This window comes from Garra rufa, chromosome 5, assembly GCF_049309525.1.
Source record: "Garra rufa chromosome 5, GarRuf1.0, whole genome shotgun sequence".
NCBI classification, from domain to species: domain Eukaryota; kingdom Metazoa; phylum Chordata; class Actinopteri; order Cypriniformes; family Cyprinidae; genus Garra; species Garra rufa.
Genome location: NC_133365.1, coordinates 51,431,116 through 51,449,247, shown reverse-complemented (window position 1 = coordinate 51,449,247; position 18,132 = coordinate 51,431,116). Strand labels below are relative to the sequence as shown.

Genomic DNA, 18,132 nt, shown 5'->3' with positions numbered 1-18,132 from the left:
TTGTCTAAATTATTTTCTATATTAGGATATAATACTAGGCTAGTATTTATGGACATTAGGCCAAATCTACATGGGTTTCTTCCCTTTCACTTCAATTAGTTTTTAAGAAAAAAGAAAAAAAAACTGCATGGGCAGTGCGTCATAATAATGTACGGCATCAAAATGTAAGAACAAATCTAAAGACAATAATAATAATAATAATAATAATAATAATAATAATAATAATAATAATAATAATAATAATAATAATAATAACAATAATAATAATAAAATTAATTATTAACACTCCTAAAAGTACAGTATAGTGCTCAGATACACTTACGGTAGGTGACCTAACCCTAGTTGATACTTTATTTCAACTTTTCAATTATTTCATTAATTAACTAATAAACAAATGCCTTTCCGATATGATATAAGTGAAAAGGGAGACGATTTTGAAAATGATTTCACCAAAAGGCGGATGCGAACTCGGGTCTCCCGCGTCAAAAACGATATGTTACTCGTATTATCACTAACGCCACTGAAAATGTTGCAGTATAGCCGTCTTTTGTAATATTTGTAAATATGGAGTATTTGCATTGTGTAAAAACATTAAATAAAAGGCACCAGACTACAGAAAATGGCATATACTAAAGTATTTATTTTTCTGGGGGAGGACCCACCCACATTTATTTTGCTTCCGACGCCCATGCTTGATGATGAAGTATAGTCTACAGGATATAACAATAAAGTGCTTTTCCAGTCCCGATTCCACAAGGTTTTATTCCGCATCCACGCGCTCCCGCTATATTAACTATATTATTCGCCCGCTGCCCGCTTAGAATAAATTTCTAAGCACCAAAATCGCAAAAACAAATCAAAATAATAATAGTAATAATACTAATAAATAAATTAATTAATTTTTAACTCTATAAAAACTGTAGTTTATATTTATCCTCTCCATTTCTATTCCTCTCTACTCAAATTAATTGTCAGTGTATCTAAAATTGTGTATCTTAGAAAAAGAAAAAGAGGAACTACCTCTTAAACATGCATATCTTAATTTGATGTTGCTTTAAAACGCTGAAATATATAATGTATTTTATTCTGAAGGTGAAAGTGGTCCAGTTATTTAACTGCCTGCGGCGCCGTCAGGATCACGTTTTTTTCCCCTTTTAATTAAGTGGATACAGCTTACAATACTCGTTCAAGAGTAAGGGATTGCTCAAAACTATGCTATTTTACATATTTCTGTTATTTGTGTACAATCACAACGAAAAAACAGATGTGTATGCTATTTGTAAAAAAAAAAAATGTAAACAAGATGCTGGTTCAAGGGCGCGTCACAGAAATTGCCTACAATTCTGCATATAGGCTTGCTACTTATTAATTTTATTTTATTTCGTTTTGTTAAATTATTATTCATTAAGAAATTTATATTTCGCATATGGGCATTTTTATTTATTTTACATACAGCTTTTTTGGGTTTTCTCTGTGCATAAGATCTGCGCATGATGTTCTGATGTTTATGCTGCTTTTTGCTTGTGTACAATTAACCCCTCAAAACGAATTTAACTGTTATTAATGTGTCACAGCCACGTTTCAATTTAAATGTAATTTAACACAATCTTGTCGTTAATAATAACTAAACGCGTCGGTTGTCGTTTGGAAAAAAAAACAGAAATTAACATTTCTATTTTCAATGCAGTCTAATAAAAGTTCAACAGGAAAAAAATGAAAGAAAATAATAATAAAACTGCTCCTGCTTATGAATAAATTTTTGCTTGATGATGAAGTATCTAAATAGTCTATAGGATATAACAAAGTGCTTTTCCAGTCCCGCTTCCACGAGGTTTTATTCCGCATCCACCCGCTCCGCGCTATATTAACTATATTATTCGCCCGCGGCCCGCTTAGAATAAATTTCTAAGCACCAAAATCGCAAAAATACTGTAGTTTCTATTTATCCTTCCCATTTCTATCTGTCTCTACTCAAATTAATTGTCAGTGTATCTAAAATTGTGTATCTTAGAAAAAGAAAAAGACGAACTACCTCTTAAACATGCATATCTTAATTTGATGTTGCTTTAAAACGCTGAAATATATAGCCTAATGTATTTTATTCTGAAGGTGAAAGTTGTCGAGTAATTTAACTGCCCGCGGCGCCGTCAGGATCACTTGATTTTTTTCCCCTTAATAAAGTGGATACAGCTTACAATACTCGTTCAAGAGTACGGCATTGCTTAAAACTATGATATTTTACATATTTCTGTTATTTGTGTACAATCACAATAAAAATAAAAAAAAATTAAAAAAAAACGCGTAGGCTATTTGTAAAAAAAAAAAAATGGAAACAAGATGCTGGTTTAAGGGCGCATCACAGAAATTGCCTAAAATTCTGCATATAGGCTTGCTACTTATTAATTTGTTAAATTATTATTCATTCAGAAAAGAAAAACATATATTTCTTATGTGGGCCTATTTTATTTATTATTATATATAGGTTTATTGGGTTTTTCTCTGTGCATAAACTCTGCACATGAGGTTCTGATGTTTATGCTGCTTCTTGCTTGTGTATAATTAATCCCTGAAAACGAATTTAGCGGTTTACGTCAGTTGTCGGTTGGAGAAATAAAATAACCGAAATTAACATTTCTGTTTCCGATGCAGTCTAATAAATGTTCGTCAGGAAAACAAAGAAAGAAAACAAAATAACAATACAACTGCACCTGCTTATGAATAGGCTATCTTTTTGCTATTGGTTTGAACCATAATTTCAGTAAAGAGGAATCATTGAACTATTGTACTGGTATTTGTGACCAACGCCCCCTAGAGCTGGCCATGGTGTTTGGCTACAGAATGTTGTTCCTTGCGCCACCTGGTGGATATTATATGAAGTGCAACAACGTTGTAAAAAAATCTAAAAAAGCCGCTGCGGCAGGACGCGTGCCCACGCGTGCCGAATTGCAGGCTGCCGCGTGAAAATAGACGCATTTTTAATGGCCAGATCTGTAAGTCTCCATAAATCAGATATGAGCATGACAAAGTCCAAATGACCATGTCTTGTTGTGCTCCATCATACTTTTCAACCAGTAAGTAACACCCATATTTCACAATCAAATTGATTTCCAATGGATAAAATCATAAAATAAAGTTCTGCCCTACATTTGTTCTTACTGAAGCTCATTTACCTCAGAAAATCACCACATTACAGAAGGTAAATGGGTTCAGTTTGACATTGACTTTAACTGACTCGTATGTTCCCATTTTATTTCTCCAAAGGAATTTTAAGAGAAACATCTGAGACGAAGTTGATACTTCAATAAAACAGAACTGAGAACTCCCTTAAGTGTCCTTGAATAAGATATTAGCTTGGCAAAGTGAAACAGCTTTTATCTGTCAATATGAAATCAAAGTAGATCTGCTTAGGTCTTATTGTCACACTTTTCAACCAGTAAATAACATCCATTTAACAATTAATATGATTCCCAATGGGAAAAAATCAACCCCTACATTTGCTTTACTGAACCTTCTTTCTCTCAGCGCAACATCACATTACAAAAGAGTTGCAAACGAAGTTTCACATGAATTTAATTGATTTGTATCTTTTTTTCTCTAAAGAAATTTTAAGAATTTCCATTGCACAAAAGGTTCTAAGTAAAATTGTTCTTGTAAGAACGTACACTCTTAAAATAAAGGTGCTTCATGATGCCATGGAAGAACCTTTTTTTTTTTTTTTTTGTCTAAATGGTTCCGTCAAGAAACCTTTAACATTTTCACAAAAGTTTCTTTGTGGTGAAAGACGGTTCTTCAGATTATAAAAAGGTAAGAAAGAGATGTTCTTTAAAGAACCTCTGACTGAATGGTTCTCTGCGCAACCAAAAATGGTTCTTCTATGGCATCTCTGTGAAAAACCTTTTAAAGCACCTTCATTTTTAAGAGTGTACCATTGAGAGGTACTTTGGGGAACCAAAGAAAGGTTTTTTAAGGCATCACTGCTAAAAAAAAAAAAAAACTTGATTTTTAAGAGTGTACAAAAGGTAAATGGGCTGCAAACTGAGTTTCACATTGACTTTTAGTGAGTATTAGTGTCTTCTGTGTCACTCGGCCCCTTTGCTAATTTAAACAAACCACAAACAGCCATATATGTGTGCGTGCAAGTGTTTGTGATCCTCTAGGTCTCCTCTGGGAGTGTTATTCACACCTTCATTTGGGCTTGAGCAGATGAAAATGTGTGGTGACGTGGGCCGCTGTTATTGATTTTTGTAGACCTTGTGCAGTGGGGGAGGTTACGTAAGCCCAGGCAATTATACCTTGGGCTCATGGGGAGAAGGAGACTTCCTGAATGTCCACCTGGATCTTCCTCAGCACTCTGAACACTGATTCATATGCCTGGAGGTTTCAGCCACCCAGCTGATCAGGTCTGCCTAAATGTAGCACACACTATCACAGATTCCATCCACTTGTTTTTCTTCCAAAAGAAACCAGCCGTAAAGGCTCGACTACCTTTATATATTGCATTGGCGAACTACCATTACTTTCCAGACACTTATTTAGATTTAGTCTCACATAGCCAGACTTTTGACCATCTGAGTCACATCGCAGCACGTTCTGGCCAAGAATCGGTCATTTTAAGACAGGAACAGGACTTGTTTAGGTGCAGGTAAATCAGATACAACCCTAAAAGCGCAGTCGAATAATTTAAAGGCACGCTCAAGGACACTTGGCTTGTTTACTTGCTACTGTCTCAAACAAAACTGTTGAATATCTTTCAAAGACACGATGGCACAAATCTCACAAACTTTGCCAAATGCAGCGATTTCTACCTTGGAAGCCCTCATAGTAGCAGACTGGGAACTTGTAAACATGATATTGTTTCCAAGTGAACTGACACAGATTCACAGAACTGTGTAAAGCATAGTTCTCAAGTGGTTTTAGCTTAGCACCTACACCTGGTTTGATGCTTTTGGAAGAAAACACAGATTTTACAAGACTTTTTTTGGCCATTTTTCTCTTGCTTTTAACATACAAGACGTGAATTGGTGCCAAATGACTGGATTTTGATTTGAGTCTATGTGATAAAAAAATATTTTCCCAATCAGTCTTTGCACAAAAAAGTCCAAAAAATTATTTTTGCAAAAAAAATTATATAATCTAAAATATACACTACAGTTCTTAAAATAATAATAATTTTATTCAGGAAGTATGCATTTAAATGATCAAAAGTGACAAAGTCACAAAAGGTTAATATTTCATATAAATGCTGATCATTTTAACTTTCTTTTCATTAAAAAAAATGAATAACAAAAAAAAAAAAAAAAATATATATATATATATATATATATATATATATATATATTAAACAGCAAACCAGTATATTAGTATGGATATTTGGACCACAAAACCAGTCATTTCTTTATTGAGATTTATGCATAATCTAAAAGCTGAATAAATAAGCTTTCCATTGATGCATGGTTAGTTAGAACAATATTTGGCCAAGATACACCTTGCAAAAAAGGGTGAACATTTTTAAATACTGAGAAAATCACCTTTAAAGTTGTCCAAATTAAGTTTTTAACGATGCATATTACTATTCAAAAAATAAGTTTTGATATATTTACAGAAGGAAATTTGTTCAGAATGTATGTATGTATGTATTTTTAGCTATTGCTACAAATATATCCGTGCTACTTTAGACTTTAGGTTTTGTGGTCCATATATATAAACACACCAGTTGAGAACCAGCTGATTTTGCCATTTTTGCCTCATTTAGCAAACTTATGCATCATTCTGTGAAGTGTCTTGTTGCCTACTAGACTAATAGCGAATCACAGACAAGCTTAAAAGACCACATATTATTCATATGTTAATGTATTATTCACCAGGAAATTAAAAACGAATAGTCTGGCTCGTATTTAACAGTCAACTCACTATTTAGCAAGGACAGTTGCGTTTTTCCCTTGCGTATTACAACATACTAAGACCTAAAATGGGTTGCAATTAATTTGAACTCAATTCCTTTGAGTATTCGTGTGAATATTTCATATAATCGAGCAATTTTGCACATAAATGCATAGAAATGAAGGCTGTCTTACCTGTATATGATACAGGCGCAGTCTCTGCAGGTGCCACAGTTCTCAATGTCCTGTCCCGTTCGGTACGAGTGTCTTCTGAAACACACACAACAAAACAATAACCACCGGTTTTTAAACCTGTAAGCGTGCCGTTATGAAACAAGGCCTACAAATGTATGTTTGCATAGGTTGTTTATTGCACAAAAACAGCCTAAAGTATGTAAAGCATGTTTGAATCAAACACAGTTAAAGCAGCTCATGTTTGGTGGCGTCTTTGATGAATGACTTCCTCTGAATGTCTGACAGTTATGTAAGAGTGACTCACAGCTAACAGGACTATAACATCATTCTGCTTCTGCTTAATTAAAACTCTCCCATTGGTGTGTTCATACATTACAAAGGCATGTTCTGAGAATGTCAAGTATGCTTTGTGTATTTACTGAATGTACATACAGGTATCCTCAGGAAGTCAAGTCAAGCCACAAATGGATTAGTTATAGCTGTCTCTCCACATTAAGCTTGGAGAGAGTATTTTAGCATTTAGCACCTTAAGGAGCTCTTCTTATTGCAGCAGTGCATTTGATTTCACACGGACACCAGGTGCTGTCAAATAAAAGCGTGAGACGGGAAGACTATATGCATGTATACGTGTCACATACGGTGCCTGAGTCTCACATGGGATAACAATGCTAGCCTGATTTAGCAGCTCGACACAATGGGGACTAATTACACATCACAGATTTCCGGAATCTTCCTCCTCGCCTTCCTCGGCTTCTGGAATTAAAGAGCTGATGGTAATCCTGAGGCTCTCGAGCAGCGCTTAAATAATCCACAGATGGGAATCAATCATAGAGAGGCTTTATGTGAAGATCTTTCATCTAGTTTTTTAACCAACATGCTTTATATTTAGAATAGCCTGCAATTTACACAAAACATTCGTCTGTGACGTGCATCCATCCCTCTTATTTTAGTACTGTCTTAGACGTCGATTTATGTTTCTGCTGGGTGCTTAACCATCAACCCTCATTTTGTATTAATTTACTTTTTTGAAATAACACATTTTCACCGCTGTTTTCACGACTAAATAATAACCAGGATAGGTTATCATGAACATGCACAATAAATTTAAGATTTTCAAATATTCCATTCTTATATAGAGTATATTCCGTGGGATGGTGCGTTTGATCAAATTTATCTTGCGAGGTGAAATGCACGTACTGCAAATGCATTATTTAGTCACCACCACACATTCTTTCTATGAGGACTGCACTTCACTAAATAAAATGATTTAATATATACCTGTTTACAATAAGTATTTATTTGCACATAGACAGGATCAAGTTTGAGGGTGCACACGTAATATCTGAGGATGCGGAGAGCATTGATCTCTATATAGGAGAGCAAGCCGTGAGATTCGTGCTGGCACCCTCTCGCATTACAATCATGTACTCTTGACATTTGCCATTAAAATAATGCCAAAACCTGCCTCAAATAAACTATGAAAACAAGAATAAAGTCATACAAGCTACAATCCACTTCTTATTGGTTAAAATGAACTGTTGAGTGTTTTTCCATTGGTGCTCGAGCCCTTGATCGGTGCTTATGCTTACTGTAGTATTTATATTGGATTAGCTTTTATTTGTATGTTTTAGCTTACTTTTTTTAGCAGAATGTACATTTTTTATTTAACTTTAAATATGGAAGCCCATTTCCACCACTGAATAAAAAATAAAAAAGGTAACTGTGACTTTTTTCTCACAACTGTGAGTTAACATCTCGCAATTCTGACTTTTTTTTTTCTCACAATTGCATTATATAAACTCGCAATTCTGACTTTTTTCTCAGAACTTTGAGATATAAATGCAAAATTGTGAGTTATAAAGTCAGAATTGCTAGATGTAGAGTCAGAATTGTGGGATAGAAACTTACAATTGCGAGAAATGAAGTCAGAATTGCAAGTTATAAACTCGCAATTCTGAATTTGTATCTCAAAACTCAGACTTTTTTCTTGCAGTTGCGAGTTTACATTTTTTTCTGATATTTTTTCTCACAACTGCATAATATAAACGTACAATTGTGAGTTATAAAGTCAGAATTGCAGGATACAAACTCACAATTTCGAGAAATAAAGTCAGAATATATAAACTCGCAATTCTGACATGGTATCTCAAAATTCTGACTTTTATTCTCAGAATTGTGAGATATAAAGTCCAGTTCTGAGAAGAAAAAAAAAGACATATCTTCACCACATTGCAAGTTTATATCTCACAATTCTGACTTAACTCACAATTGCGAGTGTATATTACGCAATTGCGACTTTATTTCTCAGAATTGCAAGTTTATATCTAGAAGTTCTGACTTTATAACTCGCAATTGTGAGTTTATATCACAGTTCTGAGAAAAAAGTCAGAATTGTAAGATAAGTCACAATTACCTTTTTTAAATTTTTTATTTAGTGGCTGAAACAGGCTTCCAAAATCATTGTTATTTCACTTTTTAGTAATTGTTGTACTTCAACTCAGTTATATATGTGACCCAGGACCGCAAAAATGTTTTGAAAGTGGGATTTATACATCACCTGAAAGCTGAATAAATAAGCTTTCCAGTTTATTAGCATAGAATATATTGAGAAACTTGTCAAAATGAAGTTTGTAACAATGCAGATTATTAATAAAAAAAATACGTTTTGATATATTTGCGGTAGGAAATTTACAAAATATCTTCATGGAACATGATCTTTACTTAATATCCTAATGATTTTGGCACAAAAGAAAAAAAATATAATTTTGACCCATATTTTTGACTATTGCTACAAATATACCTGTGCTATTTAAAACTGATTTTGTGGTCGAGGGTCACATATATTTTCCAGTTAATATTCATTTTATAATTCGTTTTAGGAATTTTAGGGTTTTATTTTTCTGTTTAATTTTGATTTATTGGTAATTTGATCTGTCTGTCTATCTAATTTTATATGCATCCACTGTGTATAAACTGCAGAAGTGACAGCTTTAACATTAAAGTTAAATGTTTTTAAAGGTCATCAGTCTTGCTTGCTCCTTTTTCTTCTCACATGCAAACACTTACACACACACAGACACACTCACACGATCAAGGCAACAGCCTCATTAAAAGCTGTTTAAAGTCTCACCTTAATTCGTTCACTTGGGAACAGCCTAGTCATTTGTCAACAACACAACAGCTCCTATGTGTGTGTGTGTGTGTGTGTGTGTGTGTGTGTGTGAACATCTCTATTCTCATAATGCGAGAGTAGCCAAAATAAATGTGTAAATGTGTGGTGAAATAATCAATAGCCCTGATGATTTAATTCCCCTGAAGCCGTGACCTTTGAACTGAAAATACCAAACAAAATATAGCCACTATATCCTAAATAAATATATAAATACATCAACCAAAAAGCCAATTAATCATATTGGTGGTGCTATTGCTCATTAAGATTTGAACAAGCATTATAATTTAGTGTCAAACTCATCCATCATGAGAAATATTTTGTTAAATGGATAGTAGGAAAACTCTGTCATGTATTACCATAGGACCTTTATCTTCAGAGCACAAATTAGGATATTTTAGATAAAATATCTAGCTTTTTGACCAAGAAAGGTAGTAAGGACATCATTAAAATAGTCCATGCACTGCAAAAAATGCTTTTCTTACTTAGATGTTTTGTCTTGTTTCCGGCCAAAATATCTAAAAATTCTTAAATCAAGAAGGATTTTCTAGACAAGTATAAATTATTTTCTTGTTTTCAGAAAAACAAGTCAAAATAGAACAAGCAAAATAATGGGGTAAGCTAAAAACAGAAAATGATTATTTTTCTTAGCCCATTTGCAGATTATTTAGCTTGTTTCAAGCAAAAACACACCTAATTTTGACACAAGACAATAAGTTTTACTCATCTAGAAGAATTTTTTTAATATTTTGGCTGGAAACAAGAAAAAATCTAAGTAAGAAAAGCATTTTTTGCAGTGCATGGACTATTTTAATGATGTCCTAACTACCTTTCTGGGTCAAAAAGCTCTGAGATTTTATCTAAAATATCCTTATTTGTGCTCCGAAGATAAATTAGTGTGATATCAGTGGGTAAAATGGAGAAGAAATTGTTGAATAAAGTCTTTATTTTTTGTTTTCTTTGCACACAAAAAGTATTCTTGTAGCTTCATAACACTGATGTGACATAGACTATTTTATCAATGTCCTTACTACCTTTCTTGCCTTGAATTTGTCGGTTGTGTTGCTGTCTATTCATCAAAAATATCTTAATTTTTGTTCAAAAGATGAACAAAGGTCTTACGGGTTTGGAACGACATGAAAGTGAGTAAAGTCCACACACACAAAAAAAAAATGTATTACAAGAAATTTTGAGAAAAGACATGTAGTTTCATAATATTCAGTCAACGGGTCTGTAAACTGGGAAGTTGCTTTTTTATAGTGCAACTTGTGCACCAGCACAAGTGATAATTTTGCAAAACAAATTACTTTTCGTAAAGTTTCTTCACAGCCTGAAACTGGACAAATGCTTGATTAAAAAAAATGTGGTGAGAACAGCTAAAGAGGCAGGAGATTGATTAATGACACACTTCACAAGAACATCTGAAAATTACCCCAAGTGTTCTTAGATCCGTTTTTTGCGATGACCTTTCAGTGTTAATTACTCAGAGAGAGACGCTGTTGGGATCTGAGTGTAAGGTTGAATGAATTATCTGTCTTTTCCTGGTTAACTGAATACAGCTGTTTTAGATACATAGAGCAGATGTTCACGTCTTCACGTTGCTGTTTTTTACGATTCAGACAGGAATTTCCCTTCAAATTTCAAGGGGTTCACCTTCTCCAAATTCTGTAATACTGTGCCCGCAAATGCATACTTGTATGTTGGATAACAGATCAGACTCCGTCATTTACTCAGTGGATAAACACAGCTAAAGCTCTTATTCCCCATGAAGCCTTTTCTTCAGCATTAAAGGACAAACCATTCAATTTCTATTAGATATGGGACCCTTTTCTCATTTATCTTGGGTTGAAAGAAACACGATTATTAACTTTGGGAATCCAGAATTTAGTGTGGAAAGGTTGAAAGGCTACCCTATTGTACTGTATTGCAATAGACGTACTGTGTTTTATTTTTTGTTCCTAGTTTTATTTCTAAGTTCTATTCTAAGATTAAAATTGGTCGCTAATGTTCTGTTAAAAGATTAATATAATAGACATTATTGATCTATTAAAAGATTAAAGTATCAGTCAATTTTGATCTATTAAGAGATTATAATACAGTATGTGACCCTTGATCACAAAACCAGTCTCAAGTAGGTATATTTCTAGTAAGAGCCAACAACACATAATATGGGTTTATGCCAAAAAATCATTAGAATATTAAGTAAAGATCATGTTCCATTATTATATTTTGTAAATTTCTTACTGTAAATATATAAAAGCTTCATTTTTGATTAACTTTAAAGGAGATTTTCTCAATCTTAGATTTTTTTGCACCCTCAGATTCCAGATTTTCAATAGTTTTCAATTGTTATAAAATCTCAACTTAAAAGAAAAATGGACTCTTATGAATAGTTTTGTGGTTCCTGGTCACATATTAGCCTCTATTGTCATATTATAGGAGATTTTTACAATGAAATATAAAAAAAAAAAAGTGTGTATCTTTGGACATTTTATTTGTTGGTAAGCAATTTTATTTGTTAACATCTTCAAACATAACTGCTCAGGCCTGAAGATCTAGAAGAAATTCAAAAGAGCTTCGACATTACCAAGCAAACATGTAATGACTACAGTGAAGTGACTTGCTTTAACAGAGACTTAAAACAGAAACTAAAAACCAACAAGAGAATAAAATTAAGTGAGAAGCCATTTGTACATCATAATCACATAATGAAGCGCTCCACTCCACACGCTAAGATTCCTTTATAAAAAAGAATAATCATCTTTGATAGTGCACTGATCACAGCAATTGTAATGACACGAAATTACGCCATTATCCTCTTTCTGTTGTTTTGTGCAATATTGTTTTCATTGTGAAGAAGTTAGACTAGCACACATTTACTAGCAGAATGCAATTTCATAGTCCTTGTCTTTCCAAGTGGTTAAACATCATTGCAAGGATCTTTTCTTTAATCGTATAAAATTATAAAAATATGCATAACTTTAAGGCATAATGATTTATTTCTATAACAAGCTGTTTGCAATTACGATTCAGAACATTTGTCTTTACAAGCGCAAACAAATTGTTACTTTTTTCATGCATGTTAATTTGTTCGAGCCAGTCTGAGTCATTAGTAAACCCGTACGTGCTTCCAGCGTTTTCAGCTAAGAACAAAACCATGCACCGCAAAGTTTGCCTAAAATGAAGCAATTAAGTCTTTGTGGAAAACACTTGGTTGACAGTTTCAACGCTGTTTGAAATGCAACGGTGAATCTCTCCTGGGCAACCTCGCAGAGTAAAACAAGCTTTCCAAAGTTTTCCGGCACGCTTTGAAGCTGACAGTTTATAAATACGGGGCGTACGGGGCATCTCTGAAGAAAGATGCCGATCCAAGCAGTTAATGCGTGCAGGATCAAGGCAATCTTGTAAGCGTGCTATGTCTGTCGCCCATCTCATTTATACGCAAATCAGATCATTATTGTTTGCAGACTTTATGCTTCTAAAAACAGAAGCTCACGGATAGCATGACAGCGAAAGTTTATGGACAAGCCGCGAGGCAGCGAGGTTTAGAAATGGACACGTCTGAGAGTTTTGGCAAGCGTATTTTTCTCTGCTCAACCGAGCCCCGGAGGAGACATGCTGTCAGGTTTGAGAAACACGCAGTCAACAAGCTGACTGCTGAGTGTGATGGACAGCAATGTAATGCCACCGGTGTAGTGCATCAAAACTCAGAAAAACCTGGTGCTACACTTACTTTAGCTAAATGACATATACATTTTGACTGATGCTTGATTGCGGACAGCAGGGCAAAGTCGATTCTGTGCTTACTTAATCTAATATTTGATGTTTTTAAAAATGTTAAATGTCTTATTAAAAGATTAAAATATTAGTCGCTTTTGTTCTATTAAGAGACTAAAATAATTGTCGCTTTTGTCCTATCATACAATTAAAATTGGTTGCTATTGTTAAAATATTATTTATATATATTTGTTTATAATTAAAATATTAGTCACTTGACCTATTACAAGATTAAAGCAACAGTCGCTTTTGTTTTATTATAAGATTCAAATTGGTTGCTATTGTTTTATTAAAAGATTAAAATATTAGTCACTATTGATCTATTAAGAGATTAAAGTATCAGTCACTTTTGATCCATTAAGAGATTACAATATGTGACCCTGGACCACAAAACCAGTCTCAAGTAGCATGGGTATATCTGTAGCAATAGCCAACAATACATAGTCCAAATTGTTGATTTTTCTTTTATATTGTTATATATTAGTATATTATTTTATATAATATATGTGACCCTGGACCACAAAACCAGTCATAAGGTGTAATTTTACAAAACTGAGATATGTACATCATATGAAAGCATATGAAATAAGCTTTCTATTGATGTATGGTTTGTTAGGATAGGACAATATTTGGCCGAGATACATCTATTTGAAAATCTGGAATCTGAGGGTGCAAAAAATTCTAAATATTGAGAAAATCACCTTTAAAGTTGTCCAAATTAAGTTCTTAACAATGCATATTACTAATCAAAATACATTTTGATACATTTATAGTAGGAATTTTACAAAAAATCTTCATGGAACATGACCCATACAATGTATTTTTGGCTATTGCTACAAATATACCCCAGCGACTTAAGACTGGTTTTGTGGTCCAGGGTCACATATTCTCTTATATTAGTAAAGATCATGTTCCATGAAGATATTCTGTACAATGTAAAAAAAAAATCTTGTAAAAAAAAAAAAAAAACGGTCAAATGACTGGCAGCTACGGCTGCCAAACAAAAACCATAATATTACAGTAAAATATCTTAATTGAAATAAAGTGCAAAAACAATAATTTTACAGAAATTTTCATTAAAGTTTTTACATAAAATTTTTTCCTTGTTTCAATTACGATAATTTACTTTAATTTTACGGTTTTTGTTTGGCAGCCGTAGCTGCCAGTCATTTGACCGTTTTTTTACGGGACCTCTTTTACAGTGTAGATATATCAAAACTTAATTTTTGATTAGTAATATGCATTGCTAGGAACTTCATTTGGACAACTTTAAAGGTGATTTATTCAATATTTAGATTTTTTTGCATCCTCAGATTCCAGATTTTCAAATAGTTGTATCTCAATTTAAAAAAAAAAATGACTCTTATGAGTGGTTTTGTGGTCCAGAGTCACATATTTTTCACTTTCCAAAACATCTGCTTGTCAAGATACACGTGCAATTTTGGCTGATGCTTGATGCGATCGCGGGCAGCAGCGCAAAGTCGATTCTGTGCTTACTTGATCTAATATTTGATGTTTTTAAAGATGTTGTACTGTAGATTTAAGTAGTAAATAAGAATCGCTAAAATTCTTGAAAATATCTTGAGACAAAGGTCTTCTTAATGATTTTCAGTTTTGTTTAAGATAATTAAATGCATGATGTTTCACCAATCATTATTACATATGCGGGTCTTTAGCGACCCAGACTTATATATCCAGCACAAATGTATCTCTAACTTCTGCAATAGCAAAAAGCTCTCTTGATTTTTAAGAACAATTACAGAAGAATAAAATAAAGCATATTTCGTTACCTTTTGAAACTTAGAAGGGTTCAATTTGAGCACATGATTTTACGATAACCGTAATTCAGAGCGCAGTTCCACATTACATTCAGCATCTAGCTCATCGAGCGATCTCAACCATATTCGCAAAACTATCATTTTCATGACTTCAAAATCATTATTTTGATCGCTGGCAGCTTATTCACCACATTCACCATCAAATGACAGTGACATTTATATTTTATTGCATACAGTAAAGCCATTCAAACCAATTACATTTTGCTGCTGTTATTCTTTTGTTTTATGCCTGTGATAACTACGAGTGAAACATCACATCATTATTGTCTATCAAACAGTACCTCCTTGATGAATAAAGGTGAATAGCATGCATTTAGTCATTACACATTTACACATTTTTGCACACAAAAAAATATACTATTACGCACCTTGGGTCTCTAGCGACCCTATACACTTTTTACAAAAACATAATCAGAAATTTAAAAAAATGAAGGATGGAGAGGGTAGTAAATGACATCCCGGGTCACTAAAGATGCAAGGTATGCATTTAAGGGTTAAAGCAACAGTTTTTAAATAACGAAAGAATATGTAAAAGTATAGTATTTGGGGTAAAAAGGCACAATAATTAACAATTAATAGAAGGCTGACTTTTCTATTTGTTGAAATGACATAGTTAGATTCAGATGGTAAATATCATATATTATGTTGGTACTGTAAATCTATATTAAATTACTATGGGATCCCCTTCAGTGCTTTCTGAATCCTTACATTTTAAAATGATTTAAAATGGTTTCTGTATTTTAAAATATACGTTTCATTTTAACATATTTTAATGACAGTGTGTTTATTGAACAAAAATTAATTATTTTATCAAAATAAGCAAAAAATAGTACAAACTTTGTTAAAGTGATTGTTTTGAACAAGCAGACATTATTTAAAAAAAAACATTAGTATTTGTATCGTGTGTGGGGTAAAAGGCCCCACTTTTTAAACAAAATAAATCACTTGTATGATTTATTTTCACACAAAATCTGTTGCTCCATAAATGTTCAATACAAACTTATATATTTTTCTGCAATCGTACACTTTGGGCACAGTAAAAAGCACATTCATTTTTTTTTTCTTAGGGTGTGCCTTTAGTCCCATTGTACCTTATACTCTGAAGTACAGGGTATAAAAAAGCATTATTTATGCCACAAAATGAAAGTTAAGAGATGGATGCATTGCATTGTTGCAACCAAACATATAGGACTCCTCAAAATTTCATAATCAATGCATTTTGCAACATTGGCATTGTTGTTAAACTGAAATGAATCAACACGGAAGTGACTGGAGCAAAATAATGACAATGAATAATGATCTCCTATCTTGTGATCTCAAATCTCAAATTTGATGAAGTTTGCATGATTGATTCTGTTAATTTGTTATTTTACTATGAAGCAGCTTTGAAACTATTTGTATTGTAAGCAGTGTAAAATGAAGATGGCTTGACATACTGCAAGGATTGACAAATAACCTCTCTCATACAGTTAATGCATACAGAAATTGTGCATACTATGCATGCACTATAAAAATGTCTTTCTACTTTCTATAAATTTCATGTTTAATATAATTTGTAAGTCAAAAATAAGTGAACAGTTTCAGAGTAAACCCTACACCATATTATTTTAAGTGCATTGTATATTAAACTAGATTTGTAAAATTAAGAAGAAAATGTTGCTATGTGGTTGCTAGGTGGATGCTTACTTGCCAAGACAAAGGAGCCCATTTTCAAGCCTCCATTATATTCTCACCTCTTTATACGGCTTGGGTATCACATTTTTTTTTTCACCCATTTTATCGTCTGCCAGGCAAAATCGGTTAGAAAAGTAATAGCACCTGTCATCAACAAGATGCATGAATGTAGTCACAGCTAAAGGATGTTGTTAGGCATGATGTACAGCAGAGTCTGCAAACCTTTTAGCTGTGACTACATTCAAAACATTGCACGGCCTCAAGAGCCTTCTTGCTTTTCTAAACCCAGCCTAGGTTCATTGGAAAGACAAGCCTCTATCTACCAACATTTTTGCAAAAACTTCCAAAACGTATGTCCAATTCACTGCAGTTTCCAGCTGAAATAAAGACTATTGGCAGTAACATACCGACAAATTGTATTCTTTTTCACACAAATTATGATTACGGGGCAGATTATTGATTGTGACCTCAAAACATTCTTACCATACTGCATGATGTTCGCATCACATGACAAGCTCCATATTTATTGGTTTTCCGATAAAGTAAACTTGCTTGTTAGCTCACCCGGTACAGCAAGTCCCATTAAACACTGGTCGCAGCACTCAATAAAAGAGCTCAAAGACTTGTAAAAGCAAGCTAGAATGGCAATGTTTGCTTTCATTAACACTATCAGATATGTTTAGGACAGTGTTTAGTGTATGACTGCAAATAAATCATTACAGTGGCCAATTACGATTACACAAGCTACACAAAGACAAATTATGATTACAGTGACAGATTACTGATTAATCAACATTTATTTTCACATAATTTCCTTGCGCAATACTATGTTCTAACCTCAAAACACTTATATCATAGCGCATGATTTGTAAACTAATACATTTTGATGTTTGCATCACATAACTAGCTCCATTTTTACTGGTTTTCTGACATAGTAAACTTGCTTGTTAGCTCACCCGGTGCAGCAAGTCCCATGAAACACAAGTTGCAACATAATAAAAGAGCTCAAATTTGTAAAAGCAACCTAAAATGGCAGCGTTGCTTCAACAAATGCATTTTTATCTCCCATTTGCTTTTGTTAACATTATCGGTTTCGTTTAGGATAGTGTTAAGTGTATGACTCCAAATAAATCATCACAGTGGCCAATTACAATTACACAAACTACACAAACACAAATTATCAAACACAAATTAAAAGATCTCAACTGCCGAAAATCATATTGTGTTTGCTGCACAACTTACTCGACTAAAATGAGATTTTATTGTCAACATGCCTAAGTGGTAAATTAAAATAAAAAAGTATATAAAAATGTATATAATTTTTTGGAATAATAACAAACAGGGGAAAAGGAGAAAATAATAAAATCAGATTTCTTCTCTGATTTTATCGTTGTTTGCAACGTTACTCATGCAATATTCTAAAGATATAATATTATTTTGGGCATTTTGCATGGTTGTAGTATCACCCGGGTGGGAGTTTTAACTAATATTCAGATATCAGAGGCATATAGAAGGGGGGAATACTTCACCTCCTCACCCTCTGAATATTATGCATTATAAGGTAATATGTGTAAACGTTGTTTGGCGGTTTTTACTTGGA

General features: G+C 33.3%; 1 protein-coding gene across 2 annotated transcripts in view; it reads right to left on the bottom strand.

The window, feature by feature from the left end:
* Positions 1–18,132, bottom strand: part of LOC141335256 (uncharacterized) — a 145,078-nt gene that overhangs the window by 72,685 nt on the left and 54,261 nt on the right. Inside the window, exon 3 of one of the 2 annotated variants that reach the window (XM_073840661.1) lies at positions 6,075–6,149. In XM_073840661.1, the coding sequence (XP_073696762.1) occupies positions 6,075–6,149 (75 nt within the window). The remainder of the gene's footprint in view (positions 1–6,074; positions 6,150–18,132) is intronic. The other variant, XM_073840662.1, reaches the window with a different exon arrangement.